Below are 18,224 nucleotides of genomic sequence, written 5' to 3'. Positions count from 1 at the left end.
ATTACTGACTCCTGATTGATCGAGAGGTAAAATTAAAAATACTTGCTTCTGATTGGCTGAGCAAGCCACTTCTACATTTAGTTGGTTTCTTCATTGTATTGCTACAGAAAAGCCGGGTTGTTCATGGAAAAAAAATCTATGGAAATCAAGGGCTACAGCTTGAAAGGAAATGCAAAGATCAATTTTCGTCCCTGGAGTTGGGGAATTCACATTCTCGACCGCATAGCCTCTCGACTTGACCACGTCAGACGCTCAGTCATGCGCAAAAGGATCGAGAGCTCTGAGGTCGAGAATGGGGAATTCACAACGCTCAACTTTCATGTTAGTACGCATGCCCGTTCGAACGTTACTTGTGGTCACACAATGTCGTTCTCCGGCGTAATCCAGACAGGAGGACACAGTGTTTGGCATTCCTTTGAAAACGTTAACTTTGGCTTTTATTCCATTTAACTTTATTTATAATGTGTTTTACAAAGTGTCACACAGCTAGCGAGCTTTTCAGTTCTCATTATATTAAGGGGAACTCATTTATCGGAATCAGTCTTGAAATTGCAAAATTTGCTTCTGTGACATCACAAAAGAGGTTAGATATATTCACCACGAGATACTGAAAGCAACTGATCATTCAACTAAGGAGTTTCTCAAGCAAAAAGTCTGCTTTTTGGTGACTCCCACTTTAGAAGCTTAAAACATAACTGTAATGACGGTGATCCGCCTGCAAATGACAATCAAGATATGATTACATCAGTATGCCAATATCCCTATAAATGTCCAGTGCAATCGACTTAAAAAATTCAGAGATGTGAAGATTTAGGAGTAACAGCTAACATATAAATTTGGCTTCAGATGAATTTATTCAAAGGGAAGGGTCCTGCAAGACCTTGAAATGTCTGTTTAAGTTAAGGCCTAAACAGAAACATTGGCTGGAAAAGTTCATTTCCCTTTTTTTTAACACACAGCAAGGTAACTCATAATTTGCATAATTAACTATGTTTTGCAAAGGGTTTACCTCCAAAACGAACCTGGTACTTTCTGGCATGAGTTAGTCTGTATTGTTGTAAAGGTAATTTTACGATGTTGATTTAGTTTCACATGTAGTTCTGGAGTTCTCCCATCTGTATTATACTCTACTCAGTTGGATTGGCTTTTTCATTAAAGCCATGGTAAAGTCTAGAGAAGAGTCCTTCTTTGTTCTGTAGTAGCAGCTTTGGGTTGTCAAATTCAACAACTTGGCCATTTTCTAGAACCAAAACCCGATCATAATCTATGACAGTATTCAATCGATGTGCAATCGTAATCACTGTACACTGTTGAAATTTTGTGCGAATGGTTTCTTGAATGAGTTGATCAGTTTTATGATCGACGTTTGCCGTTGCTTCATCCATGACGATAATTTTGCTCCTCTTCAACAGGGCGCGGGCCAGACATAGAAGTTGTCTTTCTCCGGCGCTGAAGTTGGCCCCACTTTCTTTAATGTCCTCATTCAGTTGCCATGGTAACTTTTCTACCATGGATTTTAAACTCGCTCCTTGTAATGCATCCCAGATTTCCTTGTCTTCGTATTCGTCAAAAGGATCCATGTTCATGCGAAGTGAACCGGAAAACAGAACGGGATTCTGGGTAATAACTGACATAGTTCGACGAGAGCTTTGGATATTGATATCACCGATATTCACCTCATCAATGGTGACGTCACCAGTGGGTTGTGGCATCCGAAAGAGAGCTGCAACCAATGACGACTTGCCAGCTCCAGTACGACCAACTATTCCAATCTTTTCGTGCGACAAAATCGTGAAACTCAGGTCTTTGAGTATTCTGGGAGCACCTTGATAGTAAGCTAAGCTCAGATTCTTTATTTTTATTTGGCCTTGACGAGGCCAGTTTGCCGGGGGTTGGTGCTGATTCTCGTATCCAGGCTCTTGCTCGATATGAGTGTATGCAGCTACACGTTCAACCGACGTCATGAAATTTTCAACCTCTGAGCCCTTCCTGACACCATACTGCAACGTATCAGTAGCAAGCTGCATTGCATACACAACGGACAAGGCTGTGATACCTACAAGTGAAATATAACATACACAAAATCAGTATATCAATATTCAGCAACAAATTTATAACAACCTGTGTCTGAACTTGTTGGGTAATTCAGTGTCAGATTGTAACTTTAGTCAGATTAAACATAAGATCCGATTAACGCTTTAAATACTAGAAACAATGGGAAAGCAGCAAAACTGCCCAAGGTCAAACTGGATTTTGCACGCCGTGGTTTTTATTTTTTATTTGCCTCGACGTTTAATTCTTTACCTTTAAGTCTGAGAAGCATTCATTCTAGATTTTTATTCTGGAAAGCCTTGGACGATTTTTATCTGTAACGTTTTACTGTAGTTCTAAATTAGTGCATGTTTTGCTTTTACATATCAGTTCTTAATTATTCATATTTGTAAGTTTTTAATTCTTAGTCAACAGGACCCCGTTGATAACAGTATTCTATACTGAAGGGTTATCCTGGATAAATATTCGATTATTATTTTTATTATTATTATTATTATTATTATTATTTTTATTATTATTATTATTATTATTATTATTATTATTATTGAGTTGAAATTAAGTTGTAGGTTACCATCTTTTTTACGCAAGCCCCACATTACATGATGTCCTGGCCTCAAACTAAGTTGCATGTTTTGCGTTTGGTTTGGCAGCTGCTAATACATTGGTCCGCATAACCACTGATCTAACAGTGAGTACACAGACCATATTGCTGTAGTTCAGACGTGTGTCTGTAACAGTGGAAGGCATGTTTCTTGCTTTGTCTAGGAGGGACCTGACCATGCAACGAGCAAAGGGTGGTGGCAATTAGGATGGTGATACTTGTTATCTATGGCGCGTTTTTAGCGTCAAAATTCAAACTATCAATTCAAATATTCGATCCTTCAATTCAAACATTCAATCCTTCAATTCAAACATTCAATCCTTCAATTCAAACATTCGATCCTTCAATTCAAATCTGCAATTGTTCGGTTCAAACTTTCGATCCTTCAATACAAACATTCAATCCTTCAGTGCAAAAAAGAGAATGGGTCGATTCAAACATTCCATCATTCAATCCAAATATGGAATTGTTTGTTTCAAACATTCGATTCTTCAATCCAAACACCCTTTTCTTCAATCCAGAAATGCCATTCTTCAAGTTAAACATGCATTCATTGTATTGCCTGGCCTATCATTCAGTTCAAGCATGCATTTCGTCGATTTAAACATGCCATTTTTCAATTCAAACATTTGATCATTCAATCCAAACCTGTATTTCTTCAATCAAATCCTGAAACTCAAACACTACACCATAAATTCCGCGTTCAATTTCGATAGAAAATGCTGAAATCGTGCTGTTGAAACATTCTGCACTTTAATTTTAAGATATGAAATCCAGATTATAAATGTAGTTGTGCAGTGGCTCGATTCAAACATTCACTTCGGCGATTCAAACATTCAGCTCAGCAGTCCAAACTTTCAGTTCCTCTCCAGTAGTCTGGAACCGAGGGGACTCTGTAAAACAAGGATACGGACGGGCGGATGCGGACGGCGGATTAAATTTATTGGTTAATTGTCACCTTCTAAGAAATGCTAGCTTTGGCTTTTTTTTATTTTTATTTTTTTTTTAATTTGAATTGATTTTACATTTTATTGTCAGTCAAACAGCGAAAACGCTATGGGATGTTTCTTCTCGTTTTTCAACCAAATCAGTCTGAGTTTGCAGTGGAACTCGGTACATTAGTACGACACACCATCCGGAAAAACAACAAGTTCACATTCATGAACATTTACAGGATAATCTGATTAACAGGTAAAGTACTGTACGAGCTCTTGCTAGGCATTAAAGATTGGAAATCGTGGTTATTGTTCGAACAGACAGATCGATACAAGTTATTAAAAAATTATTTTAAGATATCTAAAGATTTCCCGGCGTAGGATTTCTGAACGTGTCATTTTCTTCCTTTTAAATTTGTACACAAGCGAAATTTTCCTTGCAATATGGGGGCTTTTTTTGATCGGGTTTTGCGTCTTTTCGGTTTTGATATTCATTGCGGATTTTGGTTTTTCTCATCTTGGAACATTCAGATTATTTTATCTGACAGAAAAACATGTTTTTTTCGGTCAGTTTCTGGTTTTCCTCCGGTTGCCTCGGCGGCGGCCTTCAGTCCCCAGTCAGGTCAGGGGTCGTCTTCTCCGTGAACTTGGTATAGTCGAACCTCGATTATCCGGACTCGTTGGAACTTGAATAAAATGTCCGGATAATCGAAAATATGAATATTAATGAGACAGGAATGTAAAAAAAATGTAATAAAGAAAGCAGAATTTGTCTAACCAACCGGTTGATGCTTTGAAGCTTTCGCGATTGGTCGAACCAGGCCCCAGTTGTTCAAAGAGTGGATAACTTTATCCACCGGATAAGTCGCTATCCAGCGGAGCAAATGTACTCCAACTACCGGTAACGCCTTTTGGCAAGTTTTCCACACAATCCCATACTTAAATTTGACATATGTTTCTACTCTATCCATAAATTATAGGGCTATTGGGAAAATTTTGCACGCATTTCATCTGCTGGATAGCAACCTATCCAGTGAATAAAACTATCCGCTCTTTGAACAACTGGGGCCAGGCGTATAAGGTTTTATCCAATTGCTCTGACACGTTCGCAAATCTGACGCAGGGAAATCTTTGGACGTCTTAAAAAAATTTTTTAATAACTTGTATCGATCTGTCTGTTCGAACAATAACCACGATTTCCAATCTATAATACCTAACAAGAGCTCGTACAGTACTTTACCCGTTAATCAGATTATCCTGTAAATGTTCATGAATGTGAACGTGTTGTTTTGCCGGATGGTGTGTCGTACTTATGTACCGAGTTCCACTGCAAACTCAGACTGATTTGGTTGAAAAACGAGAAGAAACATTCCACAGCGTTTTCGCTGTTTGACTGACAATAAGATATAAAATTAATTCAAATTAAAAAAAATAAAAATTAAATTTAAAAAAAGCCAAAGCTAGCATTTCTTAGAAGGTGACAATTAACCAATAAATTTAATCCGCCGTCCGCATCCGCCCGTCCGTATCCTTGTTTTACAGAGTCCCCTCGGTTCCAGACACTGAAAGTTTGGACTGCTGAGCTGAATATTTGAATCGCTGAAGTGAATGTTTGAATCAAGCCACTGCACAACTACATTGTGAGACTATGTTTGAATTTATAATCTGGATTTCATATCTTAAAATCAAAGTGCAGAATGTTTCAACAGCACGATTTCAGCATTTTCTATCGAAATTGAACGCGGAATTTATGGTGTAGTGTTTGAGTTTCAGGATTTGATTGAAGAAATGCACGTTTGGATTGAATGATCAAATGTTTGAATTGAAAAATGGCATGTTTGAATCGACGAAATGCATGCTTGAACTGAATGATAGGCCAGGCAATACAATGAATGCATGTTTAACTTGAAGAATGGCATTTCTGGATTGAAGAAAAGGGTGTTCGGATTGAAGAATCGAATGTTTGAAACAAACAATTCCATATTTGGATTGAATGATGAAATGTTTGAATCGACCCATTCCACATTTGCACTGAAGGATTGAATGTTTGTATTGAAGGATCGAAAGTTTGAACCGAACAATTGCAGATTTGAATTGAAGGATCGAATGTTTGAATTGAAAGATTGAATGTTTGAATTGAAGGATCGAATGTTTGAATTGATAGTTTGAATTTTGACACTAAAAACGCGCCATAGTTATCATGGAAGGCTTTCAACTAAACATTGGTTCTAATGGATCCATCAGGATTCCTACTTGTTTTCAAATATGATAGATCTTTCTTTGTCGTCTTCCAGCGGTTGTCAACTTAAATAATTCATCGATTTGAAGATGGAGTTGAGATGGAAGCAAAATTTAATAAGGTACCAGATTCGTGGCTATGCTGGACATTTCTATCGTCGACATATCTCTTATACCACTCAGGGGAACGAGACGCTCTCCCTTCGACGTCATCCACCACCAAGTCTTGCTAATAAGATGGCAGTCACATTGACATGTGAAGCCGTTAAGTAAGCGAACGTTTTGCAAGTATACGTTCTGGACATTGACTAGTTCGTAATGAGGTTCTTGCATTCTTAAAGACCTTTAGCAATTTAGTATTATTGAGGAATAACGTTTTAGTATTTTTTAGCCAGCGCTTCTCTGTCAAGAACAGTGGTCAACTCCTCCAAGGCTTGATGAACCTCACAAAGGAAGAATGTTTGATGTTGTAATGATTTCTTACCAGCTAGAAATAGGCCTCCGCTTTCAATACCGTTCATCAAAACTTTGATTTCATTTCTTTAGAAGTTTTTTCCTTCAAGACATGGCGGCCATCTTGGATTCGCCATGTTGGATTTCTAGATTTTCCCAAAACTTCACAAAAGCGTTGAAATTGAACAAAAGGTAACCAGAACCAGTAAAGGAACGCTAATATGGACTAAAACATAAAAGTTACAGAAAGAAAAGTAATTTTTCTTCATTTAAAAAAAAGGATCTTCCATTTTCTGTAAAAACGGCCTTTCAAAAATTGGTTGCCATGGAAACATCAAAGTCAATGAACAGTAACCGATGGCAACAAATTGTTCCCAGATACACTTAAGAAGAAGTCCTGAAGTTTCTGACCGTTTGCTGAAATATTAAAAACGTTATTCAGGTACAAAGTCGCCGCGGATGAGATTTGTGACTTGTGAATTACCTGAGCCTGCATTTGTAGCAATAGCCAGGGATACCAAAAATCCCACAAAAGTAACGCACATCATATCAAGACGGAGCCCTAGCCATCTGCTGGTAGAAAGAATGCAACACCACACCTTGTTGTGATTGTCTTGACATCTGGGACAAACAACAAACACAAAACAAAAAAATAATTTGAAGGCGTTACCAGGTCCAGTTCTATAATCTAGTGATAGTTGAAACTCATTGAGACAAAGTTTGCAGTGATTATCTTGGCTCTGATAACAATAATGCAGCCGAGTCTGATTTAAAGGTCTTTTCCCCAGAAGTTGATCGCGCTTTAACTAAATCAAAGCGGGCTAGATTCACGCAAGTGTCTCGCTATCCTGTAAATATGATAAAAACATGAAGTCATTACATCTTCTGCAAGAACTTAAGTTACGCAAGGTGTAAGATAAAAGGCCAGTTTCCTGGCGGAAACTGACACCAAACTGACCTGTACAGAGCTTCCAAAAATGCATCCTCCTTCTTATAGGCGCGAATAGTTACCAGGCCCTCCAAGGTATCACTGAAATGTGATAACACTGGACTTCGATTGACGCCTTCCAGTCGCCTCAGATCACGTGATGATTTCAGGTAAAAACGGCCGAGCAAGACAAAACCAACCACGAGTGCGATGGCTGGTAAGAAAAGCCAGGGATTCAGGATGGATGGAAAAACGATTGCTCCAACGGAAAATAGAAGAAGTTCCAGAGTGTGCAGGAATGAGACTGGTAATAGCTCGTCCATGATGCCAATATCTCGAGAAAACCTGTTCAGTATTCGTCCCACTGGATTAGTGTCGAAGAACAGAACAGGAGCTTTTAATACCGCTGACAGCATGGAATCATGAAGCCTATTTGTGGAGTTTACCAAAGCGTTTAATAACAGTACTGCCCTAAGGACTGACAGTACGAAGGCTACACCAACCAGGAGTCCATAGACTTGAAGATCTTCGGTTTGATGCTGATGAAGATATGACCGATTTGTCAAACGCAGTAGCCACCAGTCAGGAAGTATGAGCGAACCTATGCATGATAACAGAATGAAAACGAACAGAACAAGAAAACATCTTCGTTAATGACGGATCTTCCTGATACGTTTTAATTGTTTTGGGAAGAGAAGGAAGGAATTCGAGCTCACTATGCTAACTAAAGGAGAGGTTATGTTAGAATTTGAGTATGGCTCTAATGTCCAATATTTTTTCCGACAAGGTATGGTCTAATTAGTTTGCTCACATCGTAGCACTTGACGCAATTACTTGCGAGAAGTCCTCCTTTTCACTTCTGCTTTTCCAGCGGAGGTTAGAAAACAGAGGCTTCTGGAGAAGACTATATATTATTTAAGCAACAAGAGCGAAACCTCAAAGGGGGCTGTCCGTATGAATTTATTTCCTTAAGGAGGCTCGAGGCAGTTTTTTTGGACTTAGGGTGGAAGTTTTGAAATTACAATCTCGCATACAAGATAAACGTCGATCTCCTTCATACTACATCATCATTTCAACATATGATCAAAATTAATTTTCTCATCGGTTTCCAAGCAACAGCTATTACCATAGCAACGGAAGCGCATAGCCTCTCATTTTAAACATTGTCGATTATCTCGAAATCTAGTCAGACACTTTATGACGAAACTTTAGGGATTTAAACTACTCAATCTAGACAACTTGTAGGCGAAATTAGAAAAAAATCTGTAAGAGCGTTTTCAAGTAAATAATGAATCAATTTTTACGAGGTGATTTTATTTATTCCAGCATTTTTCACCAATATCTCTGGCAAAATAAAACTTGACACTTTGTCTTTTCTGTCAAAGGGTCTTTCCTGATAGCAAAATATTCTGAATGTTTATTGAGCTTCATGGGTGTCTCCGATTTTAAGATATATATGTTTGAAAACAGTGGAAATAAAGCGCATGTGAATGAAAAAGTTCCTACTTTGCATAAATCGAGATATCTTTAAAATGCCCCCACAGATTTTTCTGTTAAATTACAAGCGGTTAAAGTAATAATTCCTTTTGATATCTACGCAAGTTTTAGGCTCAGGAACCGAAATTGGTGTTAGATAAGAAGGCTGAATTTTGGTCAAGTTTCAGTCGTTATTCGCTTTCTCCGAACAAGAATTTTATTTTGTTTGTCCCGGTCTATTTCACTGCTATTCACGTGCTTTGAATATTTATCATACCGTGATGTCGTGCAAAAGGTTAAATTTACAATGGAAGACTGGAGAAGCAGGAGCTTATATTTATGTAAATGTTACCTTTTGCACGACTCCACGTGATCATAGATATTCACAGCACGCGAATAGCAATGGAATAGACCGGGACAAACAAAATAAAATTCTTGTTCGGAGAAAGCGAATAATGACTGAAACTTGACCAAGATTCAACCTTCTTATCTAACACCGGTTTCGGTTCTTGAGCCTAAAACGTGCGTGAATATCGAAAAGAATTCTTACTCTAACCGCTTGTAATTTAACAGAAAAATCTGCCGGGGTATTTTAAAGATGTCTCGATTTATGCAAAGTAGGAACTTTTTCATTCATCTGCTCTTTATTTTAACTGTTTTCAAACATAAATATCTTAAAATCAAATACACCAATGAAGCTCAATATACATTTAGAATGTTTTGCTATGAATAAGGACCTTTTAACAGAAAAGACAAAGTGTCAAGTTTTATTTTGCCGGAGATATTGGTGAAAAATGCGGGAATAAACTAAATCACCCTGAAAAAATTGATTCAGTATTTACTTGAAAACGCTCTTACAGATTTTTTTCTAATTTCGCCTACAAGTTGTCTAGATTGAGTAGTTTAAATCCCTAAAGTTTCGTCATAAAGTGTCTGACTAGATTTCGAGATAATCGACAATGTTTAAAATGAGAGGCTATGTGCTTCCGTTGCTATGGTAATAGCTGTTGCTTGGAAACCGATGAGAAAATTAATTTTGATCATATGTTGAAATGATGATGTAGTATGAAGGAGATCGACGTTTATCTTGTATGCGAGATTGTAATTTCAGAACTTCCACCCTAAGTCCAAAAAAACTGCCTCGAGCCTCCTAAACTTGACCTAATGAAACGCCCCTTCGACAGAGGCACTCAATTTAAATTCTCAAGGTAACATGAAATGTCCATCCGATGGAAAAAAAATCCGCAACAAGACACTCCACCCTACTGAAAACCCTGGTAGTTTGAGCCTTATCTTCATCTCACCTTGAACTAGGAGAAAAAACAAAGCCATTGCTCCAACTAAAAAGGTACCCATTCCAACTTTGATGTAATCCCAGTATAAATGCCAAGAGATAGAGCCAATCTCACGGTCTTCGTTGTCAATTTTCAGCTGAACAAATTCGCCTTCTTGGGCGGATTCAAACACAGTTTTCTCATGCTTGGAGAGCGGAACACCTTCTTTATTTCCAATCCACTTGTCAATTTCATCGACGTCTAATCCAGACTTAACAAGTGCCGAAAAGTCACCTTTGTCGACAATTGTGCCATCTTTTATTACGGCAATGTTTGTGGCATCTTTCAAAACCTGGAGATTGTGGGTAATCACCAGGCGAGTTTTTTTACTCAATATACCACTTATACATTCTCTAAAGATATGCTGCCCCACTTTTGTGTCCACCGCACTCAATGGATCGTCTAACAGATATATATCAGCATTGGAATAGACTGCGCGTGCCAATTCAACGCGAGCCCGCTGGCCACCACTCAGAACTACTCCGCGTTCTCCTACACGTGTCAGATCACCATCCGGGAACCTTTGCAAGTCTTTGTACAGGTCACATGCCTCTAAAGTCCTGTGATACCTCTGCGTGTTGAGCGATTCACCAAACAGAATATTGTCCCGTATCGTACCCGAAAATATCCAGGATTGCTGACCAGCCAAGGCAATCCTACCCTGACATGTTATCTTGCCCTTAAGTAGAGGCATTTCTTGTAAAATAACATGCAATAGGGATGTTTTTCCACAACCGACAGGACCTATGATGAACATTAAATCACCTTGATGAACTGATAAACATAGAGATTTCAAGGTAAGCTTTTTCCAAGTACCATCCCAACTGCAAATAACGTTTTGTAATAAAACGGCATTGTCTTGAGGTTGATAATTGCCTGTGTTAGAGTAATGTTCAAAGCTTTGTGTCTCAGCATGTTGTACTGAAGAGGAACTCTTTGTCCTGCTAGTTTTTGCGAACGCTTCATGTAGGTATTTGTGGGTGTCGTCATTTTGCATCTCCAATGTGCCCTGAATGCGATCTAGAGCTGCAATAAAGTCAGCCAGTGTGCTCATTCCTTGTGAAATATTGGATGAAGCTGTTGCTCTAACCGTACCAATGAGAGCTAGAACCACAAATGTGGTATAGGTATCGAGATCCTTTCCAGTGGCCGACAGTGTTACCAAAGAGATAAAAGTAGCAATCGCTTGAGAGGAGTAGACGAGAGAAGCAAATGTCGCCAATATTGCCGTTTTCCATCTAACCAGTTTGATTTCCTTCCTAAATGAAAAGAGAAACAACGGCAATGTCCATCTTTATTTGGAGTCAATAATGGGGATTAATAGGTTACGCTAAAGATACGAAAATGTGACAGGTTTAACTGTGTTTCTAAGATACATATTTCTTAAGTGAGAAAACCACCAAAAAAGATCAAACGTATCACGGATGGGCTTCAGATTCCATTTTTAATTTCCTTTGCCAAATGATTCCTTTCTCTAATTTCTACAGCCCTGAGAACGGAACAATCGTAATTTAAATCTGATTGACGAGCTTTTCTTAAATTTTCTGAAATTTTCTTAACAAGTGAAAATAAAAGAATTGTTCAACTGAGTAAGCGAGCTCTTTGAGATAATCGGTATTCGAGCTTGAGTACCTATATACTCAAAGAGCAAAGTGAAACCGAGATGGCGTTACCAAATCATTAATTAAAACATACAAAACACAGTCAGTAGAACACCAAACATGGAAGTCATTAATTTTTTCACTAACATGGGCCTACAAGTGCTTCACAGTGAGTAATAGGCGTTACTTCAAGAGGCCATTGTCTCTTGCGTACGCCAGCATTAAGTTTAGGCCTGTAGAAACTGATCGGGTATGAGAAAAATGAACATTATGAAACATTGTAAACATTATGACATTTGTTTATTTTTAATTCATTTCAATTATGGCCATCAAAAATTAACTATAGTTGGCAGAAAAGGCTGCAGTGTAAATTTAAATTAGCGGCGTATAACTCCTGCCTTAAGTCATCACTGTTGCACTAACGCCGAAAAAAAAAAAAAAAATAAATAAATAAAAGACTCTCTTTCACATCAGTGTATCGAAAAAATACATTGGTTACACACTTTTTTACATTTATTTTTACCTTCGTATTCGCTGTACTCTTTCCATGAATGGCTCCTCCCAGGCATACATCTTCACAGTACGAATCCCAGAAATGATTGAGTTCATGGTATTGACACGCTTATCCGATAATGCAGAGATTTTTGTTCGCAAATGAGCGCATGCTGCTCCCATTGCGCCGTAGTACAGTGAAAGAATTGCAAACAAGATAAGGCCAGTTAAAGGTTCCCAACCAACCAAGTAGACCATGAGAAACGCCACACCGCACAACGTAAACAGAGCATGAAGGAATAGCAGAAAATGTGTCACCACATGCTCAAAGCGCTGCAGATCACCAGCGATAAGATTGATAACATATCCGCTTGTTATTCTGGATACGTCTGCTTGGGTCATACAGAGAACCTGCCAATGAAAAGAAACATTTTGATGATATCATCCCGATGATGGGTCTGTAAAGTAAGTTAGAGCGCTATGACTTCCGAAACGTTTCCTTTGATTTTGAGGGGAGGGGGTAAGGACAGAAAGGAAACAGATACCATGAAGTGTCAGTTTAGTAGCACTGAGTGCTAATTAGGGACAGTCTCCGAATCGAATCAAGATTGGAAAATATTGGTTTTTGAGGACAGGGAAAACTGGAGAACACCGAGAAAACCCTCGAGGAGCAAGGACAAGAACCAACAACAAACGCGACCCATATATGACGCCGAGTCCGAGAATCGAACCCGGGCCACATTGGTGGGAGACGCCAGTGTTCTCAGTGCGCCAGCCATCGCTGCTTCCCCATTGTACCGCACATTCGTCAGGGAACTAATCAGACTCAGACTCAGACTCGCGTTAACATACCTCCTCGAAATGTCTGCCTCATTCACAACTAGCGGTGTTTTTATATTCCAGCTGATTCCTGGCGGCAATGTGAAGGTCCTGTATCCCTCTCGATTGGTGATTAATAGCGTTTATCACAGGAAGCGTGTATAAAGGAATTCTAGGCATTTTATTGGCTTAGTCCCATGGTATATGAGACACCATACCATGCCCGAAAAATGAGAAATCAGCAAGATCTAGCAATATTTCTTGATTGCCTTTAAAAAAACAATTATTGCACTCACGCTCGTTGGAATGAAATGATTATGCGTTACGCGCCTCGTTGGCTGTCTATCAATCATCTCATATCCAATGCGCGCTGGTGGAGAAATCCTGTATCGATGTCTCATGCTTCGTGTTCGACAAAAATTGAAACAACAATTGTTGTTGCCCAACGCTGCCGAGTTGTCATATTCAATGTTGCACCGGCAATTACTTATGGAACGTATACCCATTGAATACAATTAGACTATGGGGAGTCTCGACCTCAATTTAGGCTCTTTGAAAGATGCTTGTATCATTCTCAGAAACCTGTCAATTATACCTGTTCCCTGAAACAGACCAGTAGCGTCTGCGAACAAATACCGGAAGGAATATTGCGTCAAATGGCACATGTCGTGCACAGAAATAACGGGCAATAGCATTCGTGAATCGGCAATGAACCACAGCATTATTGAAGAATTGCTGTTGTACTGAAACTTACCTTTTGGTAAACAATTGCAATTGTTGCTGATTTCCACCTTAGAGCCAATAAGTCACCGTTGTATTTGGCGTAATATTCAGAGGTAAATCGCACGAGAGTACTCAGACAAATTCCGGCAGCGTAAAAATATGCCTGCCAAGACTGCTCTGTAGAAGCATTTATTAACTCCATTAGCAACAGACTCAAAAACACGGGCTGAAAAATAGTTCCAGCAGTGTCAATCAGGATGGCAAACAAAGGCAGCATGTAATCATTCCAAGGGAACATTCGGAGTAGTGCTCTTAACAGTCGATAGCCATTTCCTCTTTTGCCAGGAACACGTTTTGCAGTTTCCTCTTTCCATGTCAGCTGCAGTTTTTCAGTTGAAGTTTGAGTTTTGTCCTCGTCAAGTAAAGGAAACAAATCATCGTTCTCCAAAGGGCGCTTGTTTCCAGTGGTAAGAATATGTCCCACCCACGAGAGTGAAAGAATGGAAAGGATGCTGGCATTTTTCTTGGGATTCTCCTTGTGACCTGACTCTGGCTCCAGAATCTCGTACTTTGCATCCATTGAGCTTGCTCTTCTGATGGAGATCTGGAAGGATTTAGACGCAAACAAACAAATAACCCATTTTATTAAATTCTCAGCCTCGGATATTGCATTTCTAGCGTTTTGATTGGTTCACTAAATACCGGTTATCAGCTCATATACCGTAGTTTGACCTTATATGGGAAACGATTGCCCCAGGTGTCGCTAAGCTAAAAATTTTTTTCGGCGGGAAGCGAAAGTTTCTTCGGAAAAATGGAGAAAAACAAAAGAAAAGAAAGAAATACCAAACATTGCCATCTCAATATAACAACAACAAAAGCCACAAAGTTCGGTATGACACTATTTAATGGTACGTATCTCTGAAGTTTCCTTTAAAATCAGAAAAATTGCACGATTTTACGATTTAGATCACATAACAACAACAATAATAACAACGGTTACCTTCAAAAATTTCAGGATGGCTTGCAAATCCTGGTGGTAAGGGGCTTAAACCGATCGAAGAAATTTCTTAAGAAGAGCTTTATGCCTGCCTTTCTGTTTCTACGCGTTTACGAGGATTCCAGTTACAAAAGTTCATCTATGAAATCGTACGAGCAGCGGTCATAATGTTCTTTTCCGTCGCTCGGCACCACTCAGCAAAACATTTGTACAAATGTGCACAGCTCTTACGCTTCTCGATAAGCTTGAAGTTTAAAAACTTGCACTGAATGTTTGTCTCAGTGAGGTTGTACCTCGTACACTTGGACTCGGCTTGCCTTAAGCGTTTTAAAATGTCTGCGAGGAATTCAGCTCAGCATAAAAAAAGCCGTCCTTGATCCGTTCCTTCGCTCGGCACCACACAGCAAAACATTTGCTCAAATGTGCACAACTATTTCGCTTCTCGATGAGCTGAAACTTCAAAAGCACATGAATGCTTGTCTCAGAAAGGTTATTACTCGTACACTTGAACGTTTCTTGAATTTGAAATGTCCGGCTGTGTCCGATCTACTTCGCCTTCGATTTTTCATTCAACTCCGTTGGCAAAGAGCTGCGCGTGTCAAGTGATCATTACGTTTCGCGCGCTTTGGCCGGAAGTTGCCTCAACATCCGGTCGTTTTAATTTGAAAGAAATTTTTACTTCAAATAAAATTCAGTAAACTTCAACAGCAATATCCAAACGGGGAGAATTTAATAAAACAATTATTCCGTTCGCGCTTGTTGGATATGAGATTAGTTATAGCCAACTCGGCGCTTCGCGCCTCGTTGGCTATTTACCATCTCACATCCAACCCGCGCTCATGGAATAATTGTAAATAAGTTAGTCATGATAAACTGTTTATCTCGATTAAGAGCGATCTCACCTTCAAGAATTTGCCATTGCACCCAACTTCAAAAACTGAGTAAAAGTGCGATCATTAGCTCTTTGTGCTAATTGCGATTTACGTTACGACGTCAAAAAACATTTTTTAAACTTCCACTTCTCCTCCTAAACCTAAATCAACAAGTATGCTTTAGTTCATAATTTAGCTGAATAAGGTTTTACCAAGTTTCAAGTCAGAAAAAGAGCACGCCTACGAAAGCCGAAACAATACGTTGTTTTGTTTAGAAAAACAATAGCGTGCTTAATTAGTGAAATGCATGGTCTTCCAATGGCTCAATACTGCACGAAAACGCGTCCTTACCCAATGTAACGATAGGCATCAACACCGTGTAATATTTTATTTATAGTCAAACCCCGTTATTACGTGACACCGCTGGAACCAGAAAAAGTGTCCGTATTACAGAGTGTCCTTATTAAAATCGGGTTAATTTTAAGGAAAATGTATGGAGCGGTACCAAGAAAACTGTCCGTAATAACGAGTGTCCGTAAAGCGGAGTTTCCCTGTACTTAATTTGCCGGACTTGCTCAAAACTTCCAGATTTCGAAATTCCATACCGACTCTAATATTTTTCTAAAGTAATTGATATGCAAATTCAGCAAACGTTGTCGGTTGAGTGACTGGCTGTGAGATCAAGAATGTTTTTGTGGTGTACTTCAAGGCTATACAAAAACGTGTTGCAAGATACATAGCACATTATGCGCATAAATAACCTTTAAACGTCTGTTCAAATGTTATTGCTTAACAACATACGGTACACTCCTTTTAAGTCAACTTTCCTATTGGCGATAATTCCCTTGAGTTTTTTTGGGCTGTTCTTGTTGCTCAAGGGGATATATTGAATAACTGCAATTGGAAATCTATTTTTCTCGTGCAATTCTCATTATCATACTGGGTGCGCCTTAATGATAACATGGAATCCAAACCGTTTAGTTAGAAAACACTACTGAGTGAAAACTCCTACCCTCAGATTTTAGCCCCAGATAACAAGCCGTCACTCTTCTGACTACTCAGCGAAACTACGTAAACTGCCTGTCGTGCAGTGGGCACGCTGATCATTTTGAACTCCAGCTACATGTATCCTACAACAATGGTCGTCTCAATAAGGACCGTCTCTTACATACATTATACGAAGCTAACCTTCTTTATCTTTTTTGCATCACTGATTTACTACTGGCTATCTCTAATTATAATCTCTGCGAGCTTTCTCAAACAATCTTATTTACCTTAGTTGTGGAAGGTCGCTCAGAAGATTAGCGGTTCACCAAAAAATGTTAGGCAGTCATCAAGAAGATCTACCTCATCAAAACTGGAGTATGAATTTGTTAAGCCTCCCGTCCGCATCAGTGCATCGAATGATAAATAGCTTGCTAAATTATTATTCGTTGAAGCGTGGCAACCTAAAACGCAAACGTTGTAGAACAGCATAAAAAGGTTGCCATCATAAAGCGCAGTATATGCGTCCAATTAGAATTGTTTTTCAGTTATAAGTTACTTCAAATTCATGTAATTCAATGTTTTCGTGATTTCTGTCCCTGTCGATAAAAAATGCATAAATCCTGCCAACAACAGATAAACTAATTAAGTGGAAGAATATTTCCACGGCTAGTTGATTTTGTTCTGTGTGAGCTTTAGACCAAATCAAAACAGTTACTTGTCAATATGGATAAAATCCATGAAGCTATTCACACAGTTCTCTTTTTAATGATTTTCCCTATTCTAACCGCTGCAATGCATGTATCCGTCCCGCGGAAACGTAACGGAAACTTCACCTATCAGGTTTCCGTGGCATTCCCGAATTATACGGAAACGCCTTATTTCACTCTGTGGCGGTACGTGAAACGACTCTTGGCTGCTCTATCAACCATGGAAGACAAACTACTGTACATGTCATTATTACTAATATATATATTTAGCTAAGCCTAAAAGCGGAGCTCCATTTTTGTTCATAGCATTTATAGAAATCTGCTTAGCGTATGAACATAATAACGTTACCACTTCCTAACGTAATAACGTTACCTCATCCTTTCTGCAGTGATAAATAGTTTTAGTGCATATGCAGCAAAAACTGTCCATCAACAATGTAATACAGAGGGCAAAATTACATACTCCTGATAGGTCGAGCGGCGAAAATACTCGCTCCAGATTGGCTGAGCACGCCAGTTCTACATTTCGTTGGTTTCTTTATTTTGTGTCCAAAAACAACGAGTTCTTTCAAATTAGATAAAAATCGTTCTCTGGTTAAAATTTTTTTAAAAACATAAGCTTTCGGCTATCAGTCTATAGCCTATAGACTGATAGCCGAAAGCTTATGTTTTTAAAAAATTTTAACCAGAGAACGATTTTTACCTAATATGTCTCATCCTGGTTACAGCTCTATTTTTACTCGTATCCGCCGAGAGTTCTTTCAAGTTCTTTGGAGAAGCCTCAGCTGAGAAACTGAAATCAGTCATGGCGAACAAGTGCTTTCACCCCGCTACTTCTTCTTACAACGAATGATAACGGAGCATAACAGTGTCCTTTTGATGGGAAGAAGGAGCAGGTCAAATTCAGTGGAAGAAATTACTCCGTAAGTTCCTTCTTTAGATCCACCGTTTGCTATTTTTATCGATCTATTTTAACGGATTTTCAAGCGGTAGGAAGCTTCACAGCGCA

At 38.9% G+C, this 18,224-nt stretch overlaps 1 protein-coding gene across 1 annotated transcript; it reads right to left on the bottom strand.

Annotated features, from left to right (window-relative positions):
* Positions 1 to 835: 835 nt before the first annotated feature.
* On the bottom strand, positions 836 to 16,994 carry LOC146468887 (ATP-binding cassette sub-family C member 4-like). The gene is made up of 7 exons (XM_085123970.1): positions 16,796 to 16,994; positions 13,684 to 14,256; positions 12,142 to 12,521; positions 9,988 to 11,276; positions 7,238 to 7,808; positions 6,764 to 6,900; positions 836 to 2,056 (listed from the first exon to the last, which is right to left on the bottom strand). Exons 2-7 carry the CDS (start codon positions 14,230 to 14,232, stop codon positions 1,128 to 1,130), a joined length of 3,855 nt encoding a protein of 1,284 aa, XP_084980096.1. The 5' UTR covers positions 14,233 to 14,256; positions 16,796 to 16,994; the 3' UTR covers positions 836 to 1,127.
* Between the last annotated feature and the right edge of the window lie 1,230 nt (positions 16,995 to 18,224).

The sequence above is a fragment of the Pavona decussata genome, unplaced genomic scaffold (assembly GCF_977016875.1).
Source record: "Pavona decussata unplaced genomic scaffold, jaPavDecu1.1 SCAFFOLD_128, whole genome shotgun sequence".
Taxonomy (NCBI): Eukaryota; Metazoa; Cnidaria; class Anthozoa; order Scleractinia; family Agariciidae; genus Pavona; species Pavona decussata.
Note: the sequence above shows the minus strand (reverse complement) of the source record. Positions and strands in the feature narration are given on the sequence as shown.